Here is a 22,495-nt window from a genome sequence, read left to right on the forward strand (position 1 = left end):
CATTCAGCGCAATTTGCTCCTGAATAGTCATCTTTCTATCGAACATTCCACTACACCGGGAAATTCTCATCTTCCCGCTGCTCCAGAATGTCTAATTTCATTGAATTTTCAGTAAAATTACAAATTTCATGATGTTCTCCCACCTAAATCGAATGCAATCCCTCTCTCCTGAAACTTTCTGCTAAACCTCTGATGATATTTTATATTTTTTAACCTTATGACTGCATTATCAAAAGAGCTCGTAATAAAGCTTCATTCAAATTCAGACTTGATTTTTATTTGCATTCTGACTTCCATAAAATAACAATTTTTTAAATATAAACCAATGTTTTTTAAACTAAAATGAAGACATTATTGTTTAGCAGGCGATGAAAACAAATCGTTTGCATGATTTTAATAGAGGATTTATGTGGACTGAATAAATTATTCATTTCCCGTAATTAAAATATTTTCAATGAAACAAAATATGAGTTCATTGATTTTCAATATAATTATTATTACATGAATCGTTTTATTTGATTCTATTAAATCATTTTCCGGGGTTTGGGACTTGGAAAAAATTCTGATGCAAGTGGATTCATCTTTTTCGGTCAGACATGCTGTTGAGTTTCCATTGGAATCCCTTTGTATTTTATTTTATTTCCCATTCCAATATTCCAGAAAAAAACTTGGAAAATCTATACCTAAGGCATTCTTACCGGAAAAATCCCAACAGAACCTCTATTCCATAAAATATCTTTCCAAAAATTCCACGGCAAAAAACAAAATGAATTCTTCATAGAATTCTCCTAAATTTAATTACAATATCCAATACAATGTTTTTTTCTATTGTTTTTTTTTTAATTCCCCGTTTAGAAAAAATGTGTCAGGAAACCTTTGAAGCTCACGACATACGTTCAAAAAAAGTCCTCAGTTAAATTGTGTTGCAACCTTCTTCCTGGAAATACTCTGAGAATAATCGACAATTTGTTCTCTTCTGTTCTATTTTCACCACCTCCCTGAGGGCATTATCATCTCCTCCTGCATCACGAATATTTTCACTTCAATATTCTCAGGAATTCCTGAGTTGTTGCGTGTGGAACTGAATAAACATGACTATTATCTCCGTACACTTCTGCGTTATTTTCCTAAGAAATATATGAGAAAAATCCACGAGTGAATGTAATGAAAATTCGTCTCTAGAGATATCGACTCCCGGATATCCTAGAATGTAATGATGATATCTCAAGACGGTGTACGTCGAGCTCATGCATGAAAGATGAAGCCAGTAATGGAAGTGCGATATCCAACGGTATTTTTGTAAATCGATTGGACAACAAATTTTTATCTGACTCTCAATGTCGTCAGGAATATTTAACGAGCAGAACCGTGATGAAAAAGATGTATTGAATTGTCGAGAGGCCATTCACGCACTGACTCATAAATCCAGGTCGTAACTGGGCCACGACGAATGATAAAAAAGAATAAATGAATACAAAATTGTGAATAAGAACTTTGTAAAAATCTGGTCAAGTGTCTCTGCTATTTTCGAAAATTACTAATGTAAAATTCAATTTTTTTTGTCACCTTGACGTATGGAAAAATTTTATAGAAAAACCTGGCGAATTCTCTAGACAATTCTCTTCGATTCCTATTGGAATTTCTATTAATTTTTGGCTTTCTATGATTTTTTATTGAAAGTCAATAGAATTCGATTTTTTTATACAACTTATTCTATTGAGAGATTTTCCTCGGCTCGAATTTTCTACGTTTTTTTGTTTAATTTTCTTGATGAAAAGAAGAGCAAAATAAAATTTAAAAAACGTTGAATTTTATAAAAAATATCTCAATAGAATAAGTCTTGTAGAAAAATCTAATTTTATTGTCTTTTTCTGTACAAAATTTTCTATTAAACATTTCAATAAAATCGGCTAAAAACCAATAGAATGTTCGATAGAAATCTAACAAAATTGTCTAGCAAATTCGCCAGGTTTTCTATTATTTTTTTTCGAGCAGATTCCCTTAAATAACTGCATCTTCACTCAATTAATTATAGATGTGTTTATGTGTGTGCCTGACTGAAATACAAGAATTACGAAAACTACTAAAATTTCGAGAATTAATTAACTAATTAATTAATTAAATAATTCTCATGTTATTTTAATTCTTCCCACTCGTTCCCCTCTATTTTTTCCCTTGTATTTAATAGAACACGGGCCATGAATCGAGTGGGGTTTAAAAATATCCCACAACCGGGGCTGTAATGTCACCAAGTCACTTCCAGCCCTCACCTCTCGGTCCTTGTGTCGTTTTTTTTCTCGTCGTCACGCTCCGCTGATAATTTTTTTGCCATTACCTTCTTTTTATATAGCCGTCCTTATGTGCATTCCTTTCATCCCGGATATAACAAGCAAGTGACAATCGCCCGGCTTTTTTAACAGTCAAGATTTTTTAAAGATGTTAGTTATGATCTTCCCTGGGAAAAATATGCGTTGAGACTGTTTTATGACATTATTTGGAATGGATTTGTGAGAGCGTTTCATTTGTGAGCTGTGTCCACTTTAATTATTGGTTGTGGATGTGAGGATTTTGGATTACAGGGAAATGTGGTGAAGGAGATGAGAAGAAAGTATACGGTTTAAAGGAATTCATCAAGAGCCCTTTATACGTTTCGTCAGTGAAAAAAAATTATGACTTTGGTTTGAAATTCTCATAGAACGATCATCGTAGTTATCAGATAGTGTATTAATCTTTTTCGATATTTTTATTTGTTTATATTATATATTATATGTAATTATTATTTATATATCTCATATATCAGTTATTATATTGTTCCGTTTTCTCGAGCAAGTTAAAAGCCAATTTAATTTCTTATGCCGTTTTTCTTGGGGTCTCTGACGCGCTGATAGAATGATTCATTTATTACAAACGAAATTCGTTGACTATTAACGAATGAGCTTTTGGCGAGACCGAATAGACACTAGTCTTTAACCAAATCGATTTGTTAACAATGACTTTCTATCAGTGCGGTCGCTTAACCAAGTGACAATACCGTTGTAATTTTTTTAATTTAAGAAACGCTCCAGTTCAAATCGCTGTTATGAAACACGGACTTACTGCCGCAGTAACCACGCCGAAAAAATAGTATATTGTGTTACTAGTGCGTAAAGTTCCACTTTTCGACACGCACGTGTAAGACATCTTATTTTTTTCGTCACTAGGCCCGATGAACCGCTATTTTCGGGCCTAATGACAAAAAATATTGTTCGACACACGGCCGTGGAAACTTTTCTGGCGAATATGAGGCGAGTTCTGTAATCATATGAAGCAGAAAAGTTCCTCACGGCCTAGTGTCGAAATGTACTATTACGGTACCTGCAGAGTTCACTGTTCGGAACCGCAGTGGGGGTAATGTGAATGTTTTTATGCGCGCTCGTGAACTCTACGCACGCCGTGCGAAAAACAACCGCTTTACGCACACTAAACCATTTCGAAAAGTGCACTTTTGAGGCAGCTATCATAAAATATATTATTTGCTTATAAGTAACCCAAAAGGCCCATTTCGGCATGAGGTGAACCCAGCAGCAATGACAACAACGCCATTACGTACGAACCCTTATGACAATTTTTCAAATTAGCACGAAACTATATTATCAGCTCAGGTGGTAACGCAGTTTCGTGCTGAACTCTTCGCCACTTCCCTACAAAATCAAAAATCAATGCTTTATGAATAAAAACTGTTCGTTCTTAAATTAATCATTCAAGTAAGACTCAATTAAGAAATAATGTAAATTGTAAACAAACTGCAGTTCGTGTAATTTAGAGAATACAAAGTCAAAAAACTCCTGAATTGAATCCCAAATAATTCAGTTAATCTAATTACAGCTCGAATGGATCAATAAAAAACACGTTTTCAATATTTAGTTCACATAATTTATTTTACGACTGTAGGATCAACCGCAAACAGTCGACAATCCTCACACCTCAATATATCTTTTCCTTAATTTAATATGTAATTTAAATTACAACGTGTTCCCTGTCGAGTTATCCTCATGAATTTTTATTCGTCATTTTATCATTACAATTAATGCTTTTTAATTCACACCTAGTGCTATTTTTATCTACAGTGATATTCCACTCGCTATACAGTCGATTCCAGCCATTCACAGGGATTCATATTTAATATATGATCTCTTTTTAATATATCTCTCTTAATCTCTTTTTATTTTCCCTACGTACACTTGTTCGTTAGTAATTTATAGAATTTATGACTTCTCATTCAATAATTCAGTGATAAAGTAATGAAACAGAATAAGTTAGTGTCTTTTATAGATGGGTTTTTAGAGCAACTCTTTTTGTATGAAACGAAATGAGATCTACGAGACAGATTTCGATAGAAATCTTAAAGATATTTATCAAAGGGATGTCACACCAGTTTTTTCAAGCACCAGAAATATTACATTTGAGTCGTTATGCAATTTTTCATTGCTAGTAACATTTATTGTACATTCAATGTAAGGCATTGACTAGTTCTTTTTTCCTTGCTATTGATTCTCTGGAAGATCATACAAAACAATAATTCTTGATTCAATTTGGAGTTCTCAGTTGATCTGAGTAGGAATAAATCAAGTTGAGAATCTACTCATTTCAAGTAGATTTGCGGGGCGGGTGTCTGTAACGTTATGCTGCTCAGCTTGTAATGTCATGCCTTTTTTTCACTTTTAAGGGTATCCAAGTACTTTGGCTATTTTTTCTCCAGTAAAATCCTTTTCTATTTTTGTTCTGGAGTATCAGAGCTTTCATTGGAGCCCCATTTGACCCTAAGTTTCCGGACATTTTACAATGATTTGATTATTTAAAAAGTTTAAATTATTTAAAAAGCATTTGAATTTGAATCTCGATGTATAACCGTTAGTAAACATTTTAAAAATCGGAATTTTTTAAAATTATGAGCATTTTGTATAAATAACTGATGGAGAATCAATTTTCCACTATAAAAATTGTTTGTTCAGAATAAATGAGAGTCTTTCGTATCATATGATAGCAGAGTTCATGCACGAAAGAAGTCCAGATATGCCTGAAATATCATCATCGCTTGCTCTTAATCGCCTTGAGGTCAAAGAAAAAAACATTATTAACTTTTCATTCAGCATCGTATTGAACTCATTTCAAAGGGCACCGATTTCTCGTCTGAACTTTATTATAAAATCATCAAATATATATGCTATTTTCTGCACTCAACATTATTGTTATGCTATTAGGTCGTTTTGTCTCTTAATGTCTGTTTCAATCTGGAGATTACGGGGAGACTCCTCTGAGTTTTAAAATTCCTGGAAATCCCATTTACATTTTCCATGCTATTTCCATTTTCATTTATAAATAGTGAATTTGAATCATCGTATTACCTTCATTGTCTTAAAGAAAAAAATGTCGAAGTGCGTAAAAATAACATTTTCAAGCTATTTCTAGAGTTTAAACTCTCTACACCCCCTTTTTTTCTATAATAAAAAAATTATTTGAAAAATTCAAGTAAAAATCAATATTTTTTGTTCGAACCTTTTTTTTCTCAGAGGTCAAATTCTCCTGATATCTATTTTTATTCGAAATTTCTTCAGTTCCACTTATCTCGATCACGAATGCTTAAAAAAATCTGAAAAAAATCACAGAGAGTACTTTTGATGAGTATTAAACCCATGATTTTTTCACATTTTTGGAAACCTTGTAAAAATAGGTGCACAGCAAAAACGAATGTCTGAATTTCACACACCTTTCGTAGACATTTTTCAGACCCGAAAAAACGACTGAATAAAATGAAAATTTTTCTGAATTTCAAACATGAATTAAGATGTTTAGGCACCTGGTCGTCTGAAATTCAGACAAATTATATTTGTTCTGTCTGATTTGTTTCATTTTACTCGGACGGTTTTTAGTATCTTAAAAATGTCTACAACAAACGAAAATAAAACGAAATTACTTGTATAGAAGTCAACTTTTAAAAAACTAGCTCGCAATTGTTATTGTACACATTTTTTCAAAAATTAAGAAAAAAAACTCCGTAGCTCAAAAATTGCAGGCCCTGAACTATTTTAAAAATTTTAAGCGTCTGCGGGACAAACGAACAATAAACAATTTTTTTTTGCACTAATTATTCACTTTTAGACATATATAATCGATCTTCAATGTATCAAAAATCTCACTCCTAGTAGTCTCCCCTTAAAAAAAATCTGAAAAATTTTAAATCAAATATTTTGGACACTTGAAAAAATGGTGTGACCTTAAACCTCAGTATGCAATAAAATTGACCCATCCTGTTGCATCATTCCACTACTGAATCCAAATCAATTAATTCTGTACGTCGTGGAATCATCATCATTTAAATTATGTACACGATAATTTATTCATTTCTTTTAAAGTATCAGTTTTATTGCCTAATATACAAGATTCAATGCGCGCTCATGTCTCTTCATTTGACTCAATTCCCCTTCACATTCTCAATGGATTGTATTTCTGTCAATAAAATTCTACATCTGTTAATTGTCATTCGAGGAATGGAACAGGATTCGTGTCGGAGGACTAATCGATTGCTGCGATGTTTCATTTTCGTTTTATTATTTCATCGTATTATAATCATAATTTGTGTCGATGTCTGACTATTCATTTATTTCAGCGATATTTACTTCTTATTTCTCCTTCGATTGTATCAACGCGCGAGCCTCCCATCTGTGCAGTAGTCACACATTAATCAGACTGTTTTATCATTATGTTTTGGTTTATTCGTTCGAAGACGTTATTTATATTTATAACACAGTTGCAAACAGGAAGGAAGAAAGAACGTGAAAATAGATTTTCTCTTGGAATTATTATTTTTTTTTCGGTTATACTTTCTTGAATAATCGTTGGAAAATCAGTGAATATGCGTTATCGGTGAGACTCGCGCTTAGGCCGTGCACGATCTTCAAAGAAAAATAGTATTTCCTTTATTCATTGTTCTCATAATTTTATGCTTTTTCTTCCATCTCTATTCACACTTGTAATCCGAGGATCTAACATACGTGTAGAGAGAAAAAAATAGCGACAATGAGACAGAGAGGGGTCTGTGATAACCCGGCGCTCTACGTAGAAAAATAAATTATCGCCGAGGATAATTCAGGAGTCAATTCGAAAAACTACTCGAGTCAGACGTGAGGTCTTCATCAAGTTGGCAATTATCTCGTTAATGAGTGGGTTTAAGGAAAAATGTCAAAAAAACTTTTATGAAGAGAAGAAAATTTCGCGTTGAAAATGTTTTATGACATTTCTTCGTAAAATCACTTACGAACGAGATAAATCCATAATCCAATTTTTTTACACATTTGTGCCTTTGGCATTTGTTTCATACAATGCTTTTTCAATGGCTCATCATCTCTTCAACAAACTGCTGTAGAAAATGTTTTGTAACACATCAATTACTATTTATGGTGTAGATTTCCTTGAATAATTGATTCTTTCATTATTTTTAGAAGAAATAAATAAAAAGAGCTTTTCATTGAAAAATTTTCTCCTGAGCTCGAATAATTTTACAACTTTTCCTCTGAACTATCAATCAAATCCCCTCATTTTCATTTTATTTATACAATATGATTAACAATCTATGGACTACCTCGAAAATATACTCGATTATATTAATGAATTACTTCCAAAGCTCAATTCGAGTAGTGAGTGTCAATCTTGATCAGACACTGTGGTTCAGGTAATCGTCGAAGATTTGAATATTCTACTTTCCCGACAGTAGCTACACACCGACCGTAACATTTCTGAAAAGAAAACACCTGTGATGGAGTCGAGTAGTCACGTCTCGTGCGAGTCAGACGTGCAAATCTCGTTAGGGTGGGGTTGGGGGGCGGGATCGATAGATCGAGGCAGTCCCATTGTCGAATCACTACTAATTCACGTACTCCGTCAGACCACCTGACATCACTGGACCTCGTACAACAAGTAGGTGATACATACTCTCTCTACTGGTTAATTATACAACACTCTATACCATCGACAAAGTTATCACAGACGCGAAGAACGTTTTCGCTAGAGTTTTCCCCTGTATTTAATATCTATCCACTTCCCTGCTCTCCAGACACTGATATACTTTTGATATTTTTTATTTGCACGATAGTCTAGACAATGGACAATTACGCGAACACGTTCTCCTCGTTAACGATTCAGTTTGATTTGATTTTTTTTTTGTAGATTTAACTTTAGGTTTTTAGGTTTTTGGGATTATCTTTGCTGCGGAGACTTTGAGTCGAGTTCTTTCTCGTGATGGTTATGCAGTTGGGGGATTGGGCACCCCAGGAGCGGAATTTTGTGTCTCGTTTTGGCTGGAGTGTAGTGATGAAGAATGGGAGATTGATAGAAAAATTGGGGAGCGATTATTTTGGTAATATCTCGGAATATAAGGGGTTTAGAAGAAAATGTGATTAAACGTTTTTTGTAGAAAATTTTGTGAGCTACAAAAAAGGTTTAGGGATGTCTTTTATTAGAACAGGTAGTTCTTGAGATATTTGCAAAATTGTCTGCACGTGAAGTCTCAAATGTTGTTTTTCTGTGGATAATCACTCTGATTTTAAAGAACTATTCTTGTAGAGTATAATTAATAACAAATGCGTTGTAAATTTATATTGTGGTTATTTTGCAAACCACAGAAAATGTTTTTTCACAACAAATTAGGCGGATTTTCAGGAAGGCGGATGCAATTTCCTTATAAATTTAGTAGTTTTGAAGATATTTGGAGGATTATCTCTACAAGATTTTTCGACTCATCAATTGTTATTCTTTTTAAGATTCAATCTGTTGAATTATTTCGGTACTGACCGATGTTAAGAGATCTCAAGAGACCTTGTTCATAAAAAAAACAGAAACTATAAAAAAATCCACCAACATTTTTTCTGAAATAATTCAGTAACAAAAAAAAATAAAAAAGAAGATTCATGTGCTGTTTGTTCGTTAGAGAAAAATTTTAAGAAACATTATTTGTGTCTCAAAAAATTCTCTACAAAAAAGTCTCGTGTTTTTTTTTCTAATTAATTTCCGAGATATCCACAAAACAATAACAAATTTCCATTTTATTCTATCATAGCTCCGATTGTGAATCACTTTACAACCTACTCAATCCCCTGGTAATTCCCTTAATCGACGAATTGAATAGAAGTTGGAACACAAGAAATTTGGTATACTCCACGACGAAATAATCCCTAATTAATAATTACTCTATTAGTTTTGTTTGAAAGCCCGTTAACAAGAAAATGACAATCGAACGTGAATTCGAAGTTTTTTTTCTTGAATTGATATTTCAGTTAGAGACGAAATTACGATCTCGTGATTTCTCCAGCATTAACATTCTCAAATGTAACATTACGTTGTCATGACGTAAATGTCCTCAAGGACAGTGGAGAAACATAATTTTCAATTTCCAGATTTTTTACTCTCAATTTTCTCTACTGATAAATGATCTGATGCGTGGGTTCCTTGGGAATGTCACTGTCCAGATTCAAGTAGGCGCCATTTTTTGTGATCAGATAATGAGTGAGGAGTTGACCTTTTCCCTTCACGAACACCATGCCACGTTGCTCAAAACCGTAGCCAAAGGGCTCGAGGATTTTTCTCGTCTCATCGGTCACCTAAAAGAACATTGATGAAGGCAAAAAAATTGTGAGAAAAAATCTTTCTTCGTTGGGGTTATTTCTCGATCGACGTAAATAGATAGGGAATTATTTCCAGTGGATAATGCATAATTCTGGCTTCACTATCCCCACAATTTTTTATCATCTGGAAATAGATTTATGGAGTATTTTTAGAAGGGACTGGAGTCTGTGCACGTGTATTGATTTTTTAAATTACAGTCTTGCTTTAATGAATGAAAAAAATTCATTGAAATTCATTTTATGGGGAATTTTAATCTCAGTTCTTCAACATTATTCGTTCGTTTTGTTTTATCATTTATTGAAGATGAAGTTCGTACTGTTGCTTTCGCGAAATGGCGAATTTTTGGGTCAGGATTACTATTTTCGCCGCAGGAGTTCGAATATGCTATTTTTAGACCATGTCCTGCAGTATGTGTGTATGTGTGACCGATCGTTTTTCGATGGCAACTAAAAATATAATTGTTCAAATGAATCCAATTGTGATTTAAAATTTTCTTCCCAATTCCATCTAGACCGAGTTTGATCAATTGGTTGGATCATCTGTTGTTGAAAAATTTCATTTTGAAACCAATATTCAGGGAAAGGTAAAAAATTTTAACTTTGGGGCAATGTTGGCTGCCAACGTTAAGGTAATGTTGGCTGGCAATGTTGGGGCAATATTGATTGATAACGTCAAAGTAATATTGGCCGCCAAAGTTGGGGTAACGTTGGCTGCAACTTTGGGGTAATATTGGCTGCTAACGTTGGGGCAATGTTGACTGCCAACCTTGAGCCAATTTTGAATTTCATGTATCACTGAATTCAATTTAAAAACGATCGTCAGAAATTCCATTCAGAAGCAAATTGCCAATTTATTAGCAAAAATATATTAAATATATTGTGACGAAGGCAATTTCCCACTTCTTTTATGTTTTATTAGTGATTGGGGGGATCCATTTGTCAATTTTTTTTACCTGCAAATGTCCAACTTTTCCAGTACTCTCCATCCTAGAGGCGACATTAACAGTATTCCCCCAGATGTCGTAATGAGGTTTTCTCGCTCCAATGACTCCAGCAGTAACTGGGCCGTGATTGATCCCCATCTTTAGGACGAAATGATTGAAGCTCTGTTCATTGATACTCGATAGGGCTTTCTTGAGCTCCAGGGCGAACTCAACTAGAGCGGAGAGATGGCTCCACCTGGGGCCATCCTCGAGCTCTGCGTCCTCGGTAATTCCCGAGGCCGCCATGTAGGTCGAGCCTATCGTCTTGATCTTCGTGATGCACTTGAACTTGCTCTGATCGAGGATCTGATAGAGGGATAATTATGTGGTGAAGTCCAACGGATTAATCGAGTAATCGATGGAGTTGGAGAGGAACAAGATGAGTGCAAACGGTTTTCATGGATTTTTTAAATAGAAATTTCTCTATTTATTTTTAAAGGCTTCACAGACATTTATTGAACACTACTTCTTGTGATGGAAATTCAATCAAGGAGGAAAAAAATAATTAAATTGCAAATTTCATTGATAACGTAATACAATTCTATAATAAATTTCTGAGTAACGAGAGAAAACAAAATTTTCTCAATTACTTGAATTTTTAATCAAAAGATGAATATTCAGTGCCGAATTATGCTGAATTTATAATCAATTAAATATTCAAGAATATATTCAACAGAACGTTCCTGATTTCTATTCATTTTCATGGAATAATTTGCTTTAAATTTACATTTTTCATTGATTTTTTCATCAAAATATGAATTTTTCATGACGAAATTTCTTAAAATTCTGATGGAATCATGACTCGATGAAAATTTTCAAGGAGTGAACTGAAAATTGTAAATATAAATAAAAGCTGCCCTTCGGAGATTTCCAGACATTAAAGTCTTCGATATTTTTTCATCAACCTACTACTGATTCTAATTTCTGTCTGAATTAATTCTTAACATAATGATTTCTGAAAGTTTCGAGTACATTTTATTTTCAACAAGAATGCACTCCATAAAAATATACTCAATATCCTCAAAATTATTTACAACTTTATAAAAAAAATTGAAGTTTCACGAACAGCTGACTAATAATTTTCAGAAGAGCGACATTTAATTCGATTTAGGGGAAAAAATCATCAAATTTCGCATTTCATTGAAAAGTCGATAAAATTCAAAATTTTTGTGACGCAGGAAAACCAAAATTCCCCCACTTACTAAAAAAAATATGATTATTCAATACCAAATTACGCAGAAAATTTTAATTGTTAAAAAATTCCCGAAAATATTCACTTGAATTTTTCTAATTTCTATCAACTTTCACTGAATAATTGAACTGAAATTTACAATTTCCGTAGATTTTTCCGTAACATTTTGAATTTTCAATCATGAAATAAATTGAAAGTTCAGCGGAACGATAATGTGATAACATTATAATGCTTGCACTCATCCGGAATTCGAGTCAGAAATCAAACGAGTGATATAAATTAACTCACAGCATCGAAATCGGAGATGACTTCATTGAGAAACCTCAGACACTCGAGTCCCTGATTATTGATACTCTCCTCGCTATAAAAATCCGCAAAAGTGGGCATACTGGCGAAGAGTACACCGACCTCGGAGTAGCTCTGGCTGTACAGGTCATCATGGTGTCTAGTGTTCGACAGATAGTACATAGCGACGTGGGGCGGTAGAATGTTATAAATCAAGGCGCCGTTACGCCTCTTCATATCCGCCGCCCTCTCGCGTTGCGCCACCACCTCACGTCCACGCAGAAACAGAATTCGCCTCGATTTCTCCGTCTGTTGAATGAGTAAAAAGGTGAGTGAGGGGTTGAGAATTCTCGCCATTTCGTGTAATGAAATATTTCACGACTGCGGAAGTGGAGAACTCATCAATAATAAATGATAATCAATGTCTCGATTCCATTGGAGATGTGAATTCGGGGAAAAATTGATCAACAATTTTGGTCGATTGATGGTGGAACAATAATCTGAAATTTGCTCTCTCAGCCAGGCTGTGGGGGCAAAATTAATCGACAACCAATCCCCGAGGTAATTGCCACCCCTACGCAACCCACACGCACCCCCTGTATTGCTCACTTCCCCTTCCAGTAGTACAAACACACGTTGCACCCTCCCCAATCGATTATACACCCTGGGAGTCACTTATTGTCTCGGAATCCCACGCCTCCAATTGTTTCACAATCCCAAATGGTCTTCTTGGAATTTAACAATCAATGGTGGACTGAAATTATTGATAGGTATTGTTGATGCGTTCAACTGAATCGAGGGGAGGCCACAAGGAAAAAAAAGTTAGGAGAAAAAATACCGAACGAATCATGTAATCGTGGAGCGGAATCCATTTCTGGTTCTTTTTCACCCGACTCTGTTAGAAATTTTTTTAAATTTCATGGAAGATATTATAGTGAAGCTGATGACAGTGACGTTGAATCGGATTTAGAAAAAAAATGGTTATGGAGTTATGAGTGAGATGGAAATTTCACAACTTGATTGAGTTTTCAGTGGAACATGAATATTCAGAAACAAAATGACGTGAATTCCCCTATCAAAAAATGTGTAAAAAAATATAATACGGGCCAATTCCATATATTTTTCAAATTTATAAAGAATGTATAAAAAATATATAAACCATATATTAAAAGACCACAACGGTCATACCATCTGGCACCACCCAATTTTTTATATAAACCATATATTTTACATATCAATAAAATATAAATAATCAATAAAAATATTAACAATAATATTAATTACTAAATTAATTGCTCATATTTTTTTACACAACTTGGCACGGTGGTTTGTTTGGAGGGGAGCTTGAGGGAAATACCCGATTAATTTTGAATCTCGAGGGGTATTTGTCAGATTTTTTTTCCCAATTGGATTTTGGCCAAGCAGAGTGCAGTGGACAACATCAGGAGGTGAATTGGGGAGGATTTGAACAAATTATGTTAATAGAATAACCCGATTTTCATAGACTGTCAAATATAAGATTCTATCTGAAATGAGCCGAAAGAATGAAGAGCTACTGCGAAATACTCAAAAGCTAGGAGGAAATATCCGAAATAAAACTGTTGGGTAGTCTCAAATACTGCATTCTGATTAATCGAAATCCGATTGGGAAAAATAGTCATTCACAAATGCGGAGGAATTGTTTATCTCTACTTGGCAAGTGATATATACTCACGTATCTGGCGACAATGACGAGTGTAACTGCGACAGTGAGTAACGTAGCCGAGAGTGAGTACTTGAGGGGCAGAGGCACTGGGTCAGAGGAGTACGAAGCCATGTCTTCGCGGTCCAAACTAGCCCCGAGTATGAGAATATTGACTGAACACTGGGTACCCGCCAGCATGAACATGAGCACGGATTTACCCAGGTAACTTATGTACGCCGGCATTGAAATTACAATCAGCGCTAAAACACCCACGTACGAGTAGTACGAGGGGTATGGACAGCGGGATGATTTTATGGAGGCGTTGCTGGGTGGATCCGCCTCGTCTATTACAGCACAATTACCCTGGGGAATAAAATCACGATTTGAGGTGATTGGAGACTGTAATTAGGGCACAAGCATCGTAAGCATGGTGTTAATGTATCGTTAATTTACGCCGGAATTCTCGAACCCATTTTTAATTGGGTGCAGTATTTCACGCATGGGAACATATTTTGACTCTTCATATGAAGTATTCTCGTGAAATTTCTTTGTAAAAATTCTTAGGCATGAGTTCTTCAAGTTCTTTCTGCTGTATTTTTCGGTGTTTTTTGTTAGTGAAGACGAGAAACATTCGGAAAGATTTACACAGAAAAATCAAAATCTATCTGTGTTTTTTCCGTGAAATGTAAATGCATAATTTCGAGCAGAAACTAGTGAGTATCAAATAGAATTATTACTGAAATCTCAGTGGGAAGTTGATGAATATTTTCAGCAAATAAATAGGGTTTTCTAGGGAATTTTTTCCACATGTTTTTTATCTGTTAAATTCGACGATTTAATGAGATTGGGGGATTGGTTTAAAGCCTGAGGGAATTATATTTCGAGCGTTATCTTGATTGTTTTCAGATTTCTAGCATCTGTAATATTATACTATTTCTATTTGATTTTATATCACGCTGGGGTCTCTAAAAATTATGATTGTGCAATAAAAAAAAGTTGAAAACATGCAAAATTAGAGAATTGAAAAATCGACCGATTACCAAGCTTCCATTCGAAACAAAAGTGAACATTTTTAAACAGATAAAATGAAAGGAAATTGCAATTGGATAAATTATTTTGGCAACTGACGATATGATAGCTATTGACAACTGTGAAAATGATTAATTTACAATTTCCTCGTTATTTGATTTATATCCTGATTTTTATTGAAAAACGCTCTCCAAAATTTTTCATTTTTTTAAGGATATCCAAGTATCTTTTACGATTTGTCAATTAAATGGCATGAGAAATTTGAAAAAAAAATCATGAATTCAGTGCCATTCAAATTACATTTTGCACAGAATTATTATTTCTTGAACATTCGTTGTTTGTAAATAAATAATTGAAATTGCTTAAACTTTTGAAAACCTTTTTTAAGATATGACATCGATTTGTGGCAAAATTCTGAATATGAATAAATGTATTATCATTTCGAACAAATGAGTTTTATGGTTGCAACTTGATTGTTTATAAATTATTTATAAAAGTGCTCGTAATTAAAAAAAATAGCATTTTTTTTATTATTTCATCAATCTTCCTCCAAAAAAACATTCTAATTTTTTTCAGATTTAAAAAATGTTTTCTAACGATTCAATATCGCGACTCAAATTGACACCTGTAAAGTTTAAATAATAAAATCACTCCATCTCAAATGAAAGCTCTATAATCATAATTTTCGGGGACTCCAGCGCGATGTAAAGCGCAATGGCAATTAAAAAATACTTTGGATTATCAAAATAAAAGAGAACAAGATCAAGTTCGAAAGATATCTTAGGCCTTAATTTATTCAGAGATTTTCTGAACGGATAAAGCATTTGCGGGTTATGATAAAAATGTTTAATGGGTTTTTTGAACTCACCATGTCGAGGATAATAAAAATACTGAGGGAAAAAATCATAAGTAGAGCGAGAGTCCGCCTGAGCCATCGAGCACGCACAGCACTCCCTAAACACGTAGCCCCGGCTAATACAATCCCAAAGAGAGTGACCATGCCGATACCACCAAAGGTGAATTTACCCGAGGGCTGAACCCTCCAAACTGGTGCAGCGCATATCATCACCAAAGGCCCACCTAAAATTTCATCAATTAGTGGGGGTAAGAGACGTAATCAAGTCGAGTAATTGGACGAAATTATGAGGTAAATATCGTATTTTTCAACTAATTATTTCCCAAATGATCAGAAAGGTAATAGATTAACCGGGAAATTGCATAGGACCTTTTTTGATGTGGATACGTCTATGATTTCAATATTTGGGATTAATTTAGGGCAAGATCTTCATGCCGCATTTCCATCTATCTGAATTCTAGGATATTCTACTTTTTTTTTAGGAAATACAAAAATAATCTCCAATTTTCCACAAAATTCGAGAAAATACTCCCCTTTTTTAGAAAACATTTCTTTTTCTTCTTCCTTTTTAAATTTCATACGCTCATAAATGCATTATAATATCAGGGCCCGATTGCACCAAGCCCTGTTATCCAAGTAAACTCCAGGGTAAAATTTATCCTCGGGGTCAATTATATCGTACCGATCATAATTTTCCAATATTTGACCCGAAGAATCATTTTTTATTTATCCTGTAGCCCCATTTGAATTAACACTGATTTAACCTTGGGGTTGAATTTTATTTTTTGTTCCTGAGATAAATTCGCGATACTCTCCCGGGTAAAATAATCCATCGAACATCCAAATTTACTTTTTTTCTTATCTGACGTTTTCGTTACCCGGAGCTAGTGCAACCGGGCCTGAAACTAAAAATTACTGGAATTCTACCTCATGAAACGCACAAGAATCCAAAAGTATGAAACAAACTAAAGGTATCGATTCAATTGTAAATCGCATATTTTCTATTAAAGAAACGGAGTTGTAACACACATTAACAACTCATTTTCAATATATAAAATTTTCCAAAAAATTACATTATCTCACAGCATCACTGCATATTTTCTACTAAAGAAACGGAGTTGTAACACACATTAACAACTCATTTTCAATATATAAAATTTTCCAAAAAATTACATTATCTCACAGCATCACTGCATATTTTCTACTAAAGAAACGGAGTTGTAACACACATTAACAACTCATTTTCAATATATAAAATTTTCCAAAAAATTACATTATCTCACAGCATCACTGCATATTTTCTACTAAAGAAACGGAGTTGTAACACACATTAACAACTCATTTTCAATATATAAAATTTTCCAAAAAATTACATTATCTCACAGCATCACTGAGTCGATACATATCGATTTCATAATTTTCCGTTCATTAGAAATGAGCGAAATCGAGTCGTATTGAACGCCCACTACGTTTGGTAACAGAAAGGCCCCGTCTACACTGTTGAAAATTTTCGTCTGAATTTCAACGTCACTCTCATGAGATTTACTATAACATCTTCCATGAAATTTCAAAAAATTTCCAACAGTGTAAGGGGTTAATGTTCTGTAAAATAAAACTGTTGACAAAGCGGTTCAAAAACCAGATGAGTAACGGAGGGTTAACGAAAGTTTTCTCCCCATCCCTCCGTTCAAAAAGTGATTCATGATTCATTGACTCACCCAATAATGAAAGTGGTGAGAATGCTTCTCCACTGCTGTGAAAGGCATCCTCGACATTGGGGTCCTTGAAGCTGAGTGTCAGCCACGACGCCTGACCCCTCAATTCCGCACCCCCCACTGGGACCAATAAATATCAATGAAATAGGATACCGGAGGGATCTATGGCTACGTATTTCATGAATGACAATCATATTCTGTACCTCGACTGTCAAGCTCTTTTCTGAGCCTCTCCCGGAAGTCCTTAGAGTCCTCTTTGGCGTTCCCCTCGTCGGGATGATCCATCATCGTCTGTGATGATTCGGTGCCGGCCAGGGGCGCCACGCTCTTTCCCGTTGCTGGTTGGAAGGGCTTCAGTGCCCTCACGATGAAGTAGGTGATGAGGCCAGCTTTTGCCAGGGCCTCCTCTCTTCTCTCCCCGTACGCCGGCTCCACTTCGAATTCTCCGTTTAAAAAACTCATCGTCGTGTTGGAAATGTGGACACGCCTTCCGTTGTAATGGGAACATAAAGATAATGTGAAGAACGAAGTGATAGTAATCTGGTAGTAATTTTAACTGTTAAATTTTTTGACTGAAATTTCTGCTACACTTATTGGGAATTTTCATGAAGTGATGGCTCCACTGGAATTTCGGCGTTGATAACTTACAATTTGGTGAAGAAATCGATGGAAATTTTAAATTTTAGTTCTATTCATCTAGGAGAATTAATAGAAATCAAGAACATTCTGGTGAATGGATTCTTGAATTTTTAATCAAATGGAAATTTTGTGTAGTTTAGTGCTGAATATTTATGTTTTGTTTGAAAATTCAGGTAAGTTGGAGAATTCTTGTCTACCTGCTGCTTCAAGCTTCCAAATTTCTTTGAAGTTTTCAGGAAAATTTGCATTTCAATTACTTTTCCTTACTTTAATTAAATTCGATGTCACTGAATGAAAAATTCTATTGGAATACCCATGAAATTAAAATTCTTTTTTCTACGAATGAAAAATGGTCATAAAATTTTCATTTTCAGGCAGAATTCAAAGAAATCATGATTTTAACTTTGCGTAAATGAGATGAAATATACTATTTCATAACTTCTTTCAATTTTCAAACATGAATTTTTCTAGTTTCTCAAGATTTTCGCGGAATAATTGAACTGAAAGTTGGAGCTTTCGTGCAAATATTAACTCCTTGAAAATTCAGTGGAAACGTCACTTGATAAAAATTTCCTGTATTCAATATGGCAAATTCACCCAAAAAATGTTAATCGTGTAGATCAGTCATCAAGACTTAACGAAATTGAATTTCTAAAAAATGGCTTTCATAAAGAAATGATTTTCTACGTTTGTAATCGAACCGGGCATTTTCCAATGACTTAATTATTTTTCCGAACATTTTACAATGATTTTATTATTTAAACTTCGCAGGTCTGATTTAGAATCTCGATATTGAACCGTTAGAAAAAATGTCAAAAATCTGAAAAAAAATAGAATGTTTACTTGTGGAAGAAGATTGATAAAATAATTAGAAAATTGCAATTTTTAACAATTACGAGCATTTTTACAAAAAAAGTTATAATAAACAATAAATTTTACACAATAAAAATCACTTGTTCGGAATCTCAACAATTTTATTCATATTCAGAATTTTACAAGAAATCGAGTGCATGCCTAAGAAAATAAGGTTTACGAAAATTTGATCAATTTGAATTATGTATTTCTTACCAACGAATGTTTAAAAAATGATAATTCTGTACAAAATATAGTTTGAATGACGCTGAATATTCATGATTTTTTTCAAACTTTTCTCACGCAACTTAATTAATAAATTTGCTGATTGAAAATGGTTGAATAAAATATAGAGCTATATTCATAAAATATAGCTTAGAATAAAATAATAAAACCATTCGTGTCGGTCATGAAATTCATGAACTATTGCAATATCTTTTAATCCATTAGATTCCTAAAGAAAGGGTCATAAGACCTCTTTTAAGGGCCATGAAAGTACTACAAAAAATATTTCCATTCATTTTCTCTTAAACCGCTTCCTCTGGGAGCCATCCGGGGAAATCATAAAAATCTGTACTGACTCCATCTCCTATTCTCCCTATTCTACTTCAGTGCAAAAATAAATATTTCATTTGAAATCCTAGGGCCGAATAAATTTGTCAGCAAACAATATAAATTATTTTACCCCGCCATTCCACTGCTCTCCATTTTATTCGCCAACACCACATCCTTACTGTAAACGTCAAACTGCCACTGCCTCTGTCCAAGGACACCAGCCAGAACGGCACCAGTGTGTATACCGACTCTCATATCCACCGGGCTCTGAGTCTTGGCCTGTACGTACTTTATAGCTTCCACCATTGATAATCCCATGTGGACACAGAGAATCGCATGATCCGGACGCTCGACGGGTGCTCCACTCACGCAGTAGTAGCAATCACCCAGGATTTTTATCCGCAATTGCTCGTACCTGATGACAGAAAAGATTTCTTCATGTTTTCATCCCTTCATTTATTATGAACACGATGGGAGGGAGTAGGAGGAGTATATTTAACCGCTGGGATAATATCCATTTCGATGGATTTTTTTGAAATTGAAGTACACTATTAAAAATTTGTATCAAGTGAAAAGTTACATGAATGAAAAATTTAAATAAATAAATTAAAATATCAATAGAAACTGTCATTTTTAGTTCAATTGTTCCCTGAAAATTAGCAGAAATTCTGATATTTATGGAATATTTTTTATGAAAATTCAGAATTAAATATTCTCTCTACTTCAACAATTGAAAATTAGATTATTAATATTAAGAGAAGTTACACCATGAAATAATTAAAGTTTATTCATCTTCATTCAAGTTAGAAAATTAATTAAGCCATTGATAGTCTACATTTTCAATCACTATGAATGAAGTAATTGATGGTATGGAATTGTTAATTAACCGTTGAGTAAATAATTCGGAATTTAAAAATTCAATTGATGATTAAGTTAAGAATTCAAAAATTATTGAGTACTATTAAATAACTGACTAATTCAGAATTGAATTTTATTAAAAAATCTTGATTATGCCGATGTCTGTTGAAAATGACAGAAGAACTATTTTGCAAATTTTTTGAAGAGTCCTGAGTTGAGAAAAAAAGTTGTAAAATTTTTCTTGTGGCTCATGAAATTTTCAAGAAAGAATGTCTTCTCATGTCACAAATATTAACGAAATAATCTTAATTGTAATTCTGACGGAAAAACTGATGAGTGGACGCCCCATTTCTTTATTTAGAGTTCATCGAGATGAAATTAAGAGAATCCAGGTGAATAAATTTTTGAATTTGGACCCTGTCACTGAAAATTAGCGAAGAAATCACTTGATTTCATGATTCCTCTCTTGTCAAATTTTGCAATCACCGCAGATCCCTAACACCCAAAACTTCTTTTCTCTATTTGAATTCGATTTAAAGTTGAATTTCAGTTCATATTTTTTTATTTGATTTTTTTTTCATCCGTCAATTCCCTGATCACCTTTGCGATAAAAAATTTTGTGTTTATGCTTAGCGAACATTAGGAGGGTGAGTAAGGGAGAGTGCAGGAGAATAGAAGAAGCTTAATTACACAACGAATAAAAAAAACCCACCCATTATCAGAAAACTAATTTCGTGAGCCAAATACATCATCTCTCGAGGACAAATCGCTTGGAACAAGAATTCCAGACCATGTACGAATTCCGTGAAGTATTCACGACTTGAATATGAAAACTTCGCGATGAAGTGAGAATTTCTCTCTTCAAGAAATCGTTTTTTCTTATGTCAGGAGATGAGAAATATGAGTCATGAATCCGTGAGTTTTATATGAAATGAATTCCGACGGCACACTGAGAAAAAAAATTTTGTTTTGAGAAGCGCGTCTTTACTTATATCAAGAAAAAGCTCTTCTGAAAAAAATAGGTTTGTTTCCGGTAAATGTATCCAATTTTTTTTAACAATGTATTAAGAATTCATTGAATATTTCCGCTTTTTTCATATATTATGTGTGTTTTTCTTAATGTTCCCACCGAGGGCCTATTCACAGGCGAATTAAGTGACACCGCGATTACAAAATGTAATCGATTACCCAGGATTACGGGACTGATTACACTGATTACCATTGCCTATGTGATAACCGTGATTACCAAGAGCACAGAATGTGATTAGATGATTACAAATGATTTCGTAGATTACATTCTGTTATTACCAAACATCTGTAATCAGTGAAATCACAAAAAATGGCCTCTTATTAAATATGAATTGATGGAATAATTAATTATTAGAACCTGCAAAGAAATGAGGAAGGAAGGGCGGGGTTAGAACAGAGGAATGCAGTCTCCAACACTCCATCTAAAAATTTGGGCATTTATAAGTGCTATCAGCAAAATAAATTTACTGAATATCTCTCATCGATGGAGAATGAAACGTACCAGCAGATAATTCACAGATAATTCAGTCGTTGGTTCTCCATAATAAGAAGAAATTTTAACTCTGTTGAATCAATTTTCTACGGACAAATGCTCTGTGCAAAACGCATTGGCTATGCAAGGTCTGAACCGTAAACATCTGTGATTCCAAGAAAAATTGATCCAGCGATCTCTGAGATTTACCGTTAGTAGAAATGACGCGCTCGAAAATTCAAAAAAAAAATTCACGGTCTCACTAGGAGCAACTGCGAAAGACTACACTGATTACAAATGATTACAGTGATTACAAATGATTACCACTTGATTACCAAAACTTGATTACAAATACGGCAATCATGTGATTACAATGATTACATTGATTTCACTGGGATTACAATTGATTACGTCAGCGAGTGACACCACGATTACGCCTGTGAATAGCCCCTCGGTTCCCACTGTCAAAAATATCTCAGAATCCAAAAGAGAAACGCAGTGTTCATAGATAGATCTCACTCGACTCTCGAATGAAAACCTTCCACGAACTCTTTCATCTCCCCCAGTTCCGCACAAAAACTCTCTCTCGAACGGAGGTCAACTCGCCCCGACCCACCCCTTTTTCAAACGAAACAACACACTCCCCGACTTCCCTAATTACCCCTAATCTCCACATTACCCCCCCCCCCC

At 34.2% G+C, this 22,495-nt stretch overlaps 1 protein-coding gene across 1 annotated transcript in view; it reads right to left on the minus strand.

Moving 5' to 3' along the window:
• Positions 1-9,027: 9,027 nt before the first annotated feature.
• LOC107048673 (adenylate cyclase type 3) overlaps positions 9,028-22,495 on the minus strand; it is a 26,370-nt gene continuing 12,902 nt past the window's right edge. Inside the window, exons 3-10 of the mRNA XM_015271981.2 lie at positions 19,577-19,861; positions 17,604-17,887; positions 17,404-17,520; positions 15,698-15,909; positions 13,831-14,163; positions 12,120-12,425; positions 10,610-10,945; positions 9,028-9,632 (exon numbers count right to left, since the gene is read on the minus strand). Of these exons, the coding sequence (XP_015127467.1) occupies positions 9,450-9,632; positions 10,610-10,945; positions 12,120-12,425; positions 13,831-14,163; positions 15,698-15,909; positions 17,404-17,520; positions 17,604-17,887; positions 19,577-19,861 (2,056 nt within the window). The 3' untranslated portion in view covers positions 9,028-9,449. The remainder of the gene's footprint in view (positions 9,633-10,609; positions 10,946-12,119; positions 12,426-13,830; positions 14,164-15,697; positions 15,910-17,403; positions 17,521-17,603; positions 17,888-19,576; positions 19,862-22,495) is intronic.

Source organism: Diachasma alloeum, unplaced genomic scaffold (genome assembly GCF_001412515.2).
Source record: "Diachasma alloeum isolate Michigan unplaced genomic scaffold, Dall2.0 Dall_scaffold_00195, whole genome shotgun sequence".
In the NCBI taxonomy this organism is placed as follows: Eukaryota; Metazoa; Arthropoda; class Insecta; order Hymenoptera; family Braconidae; genus Diachasma; species Diachasma alloeum.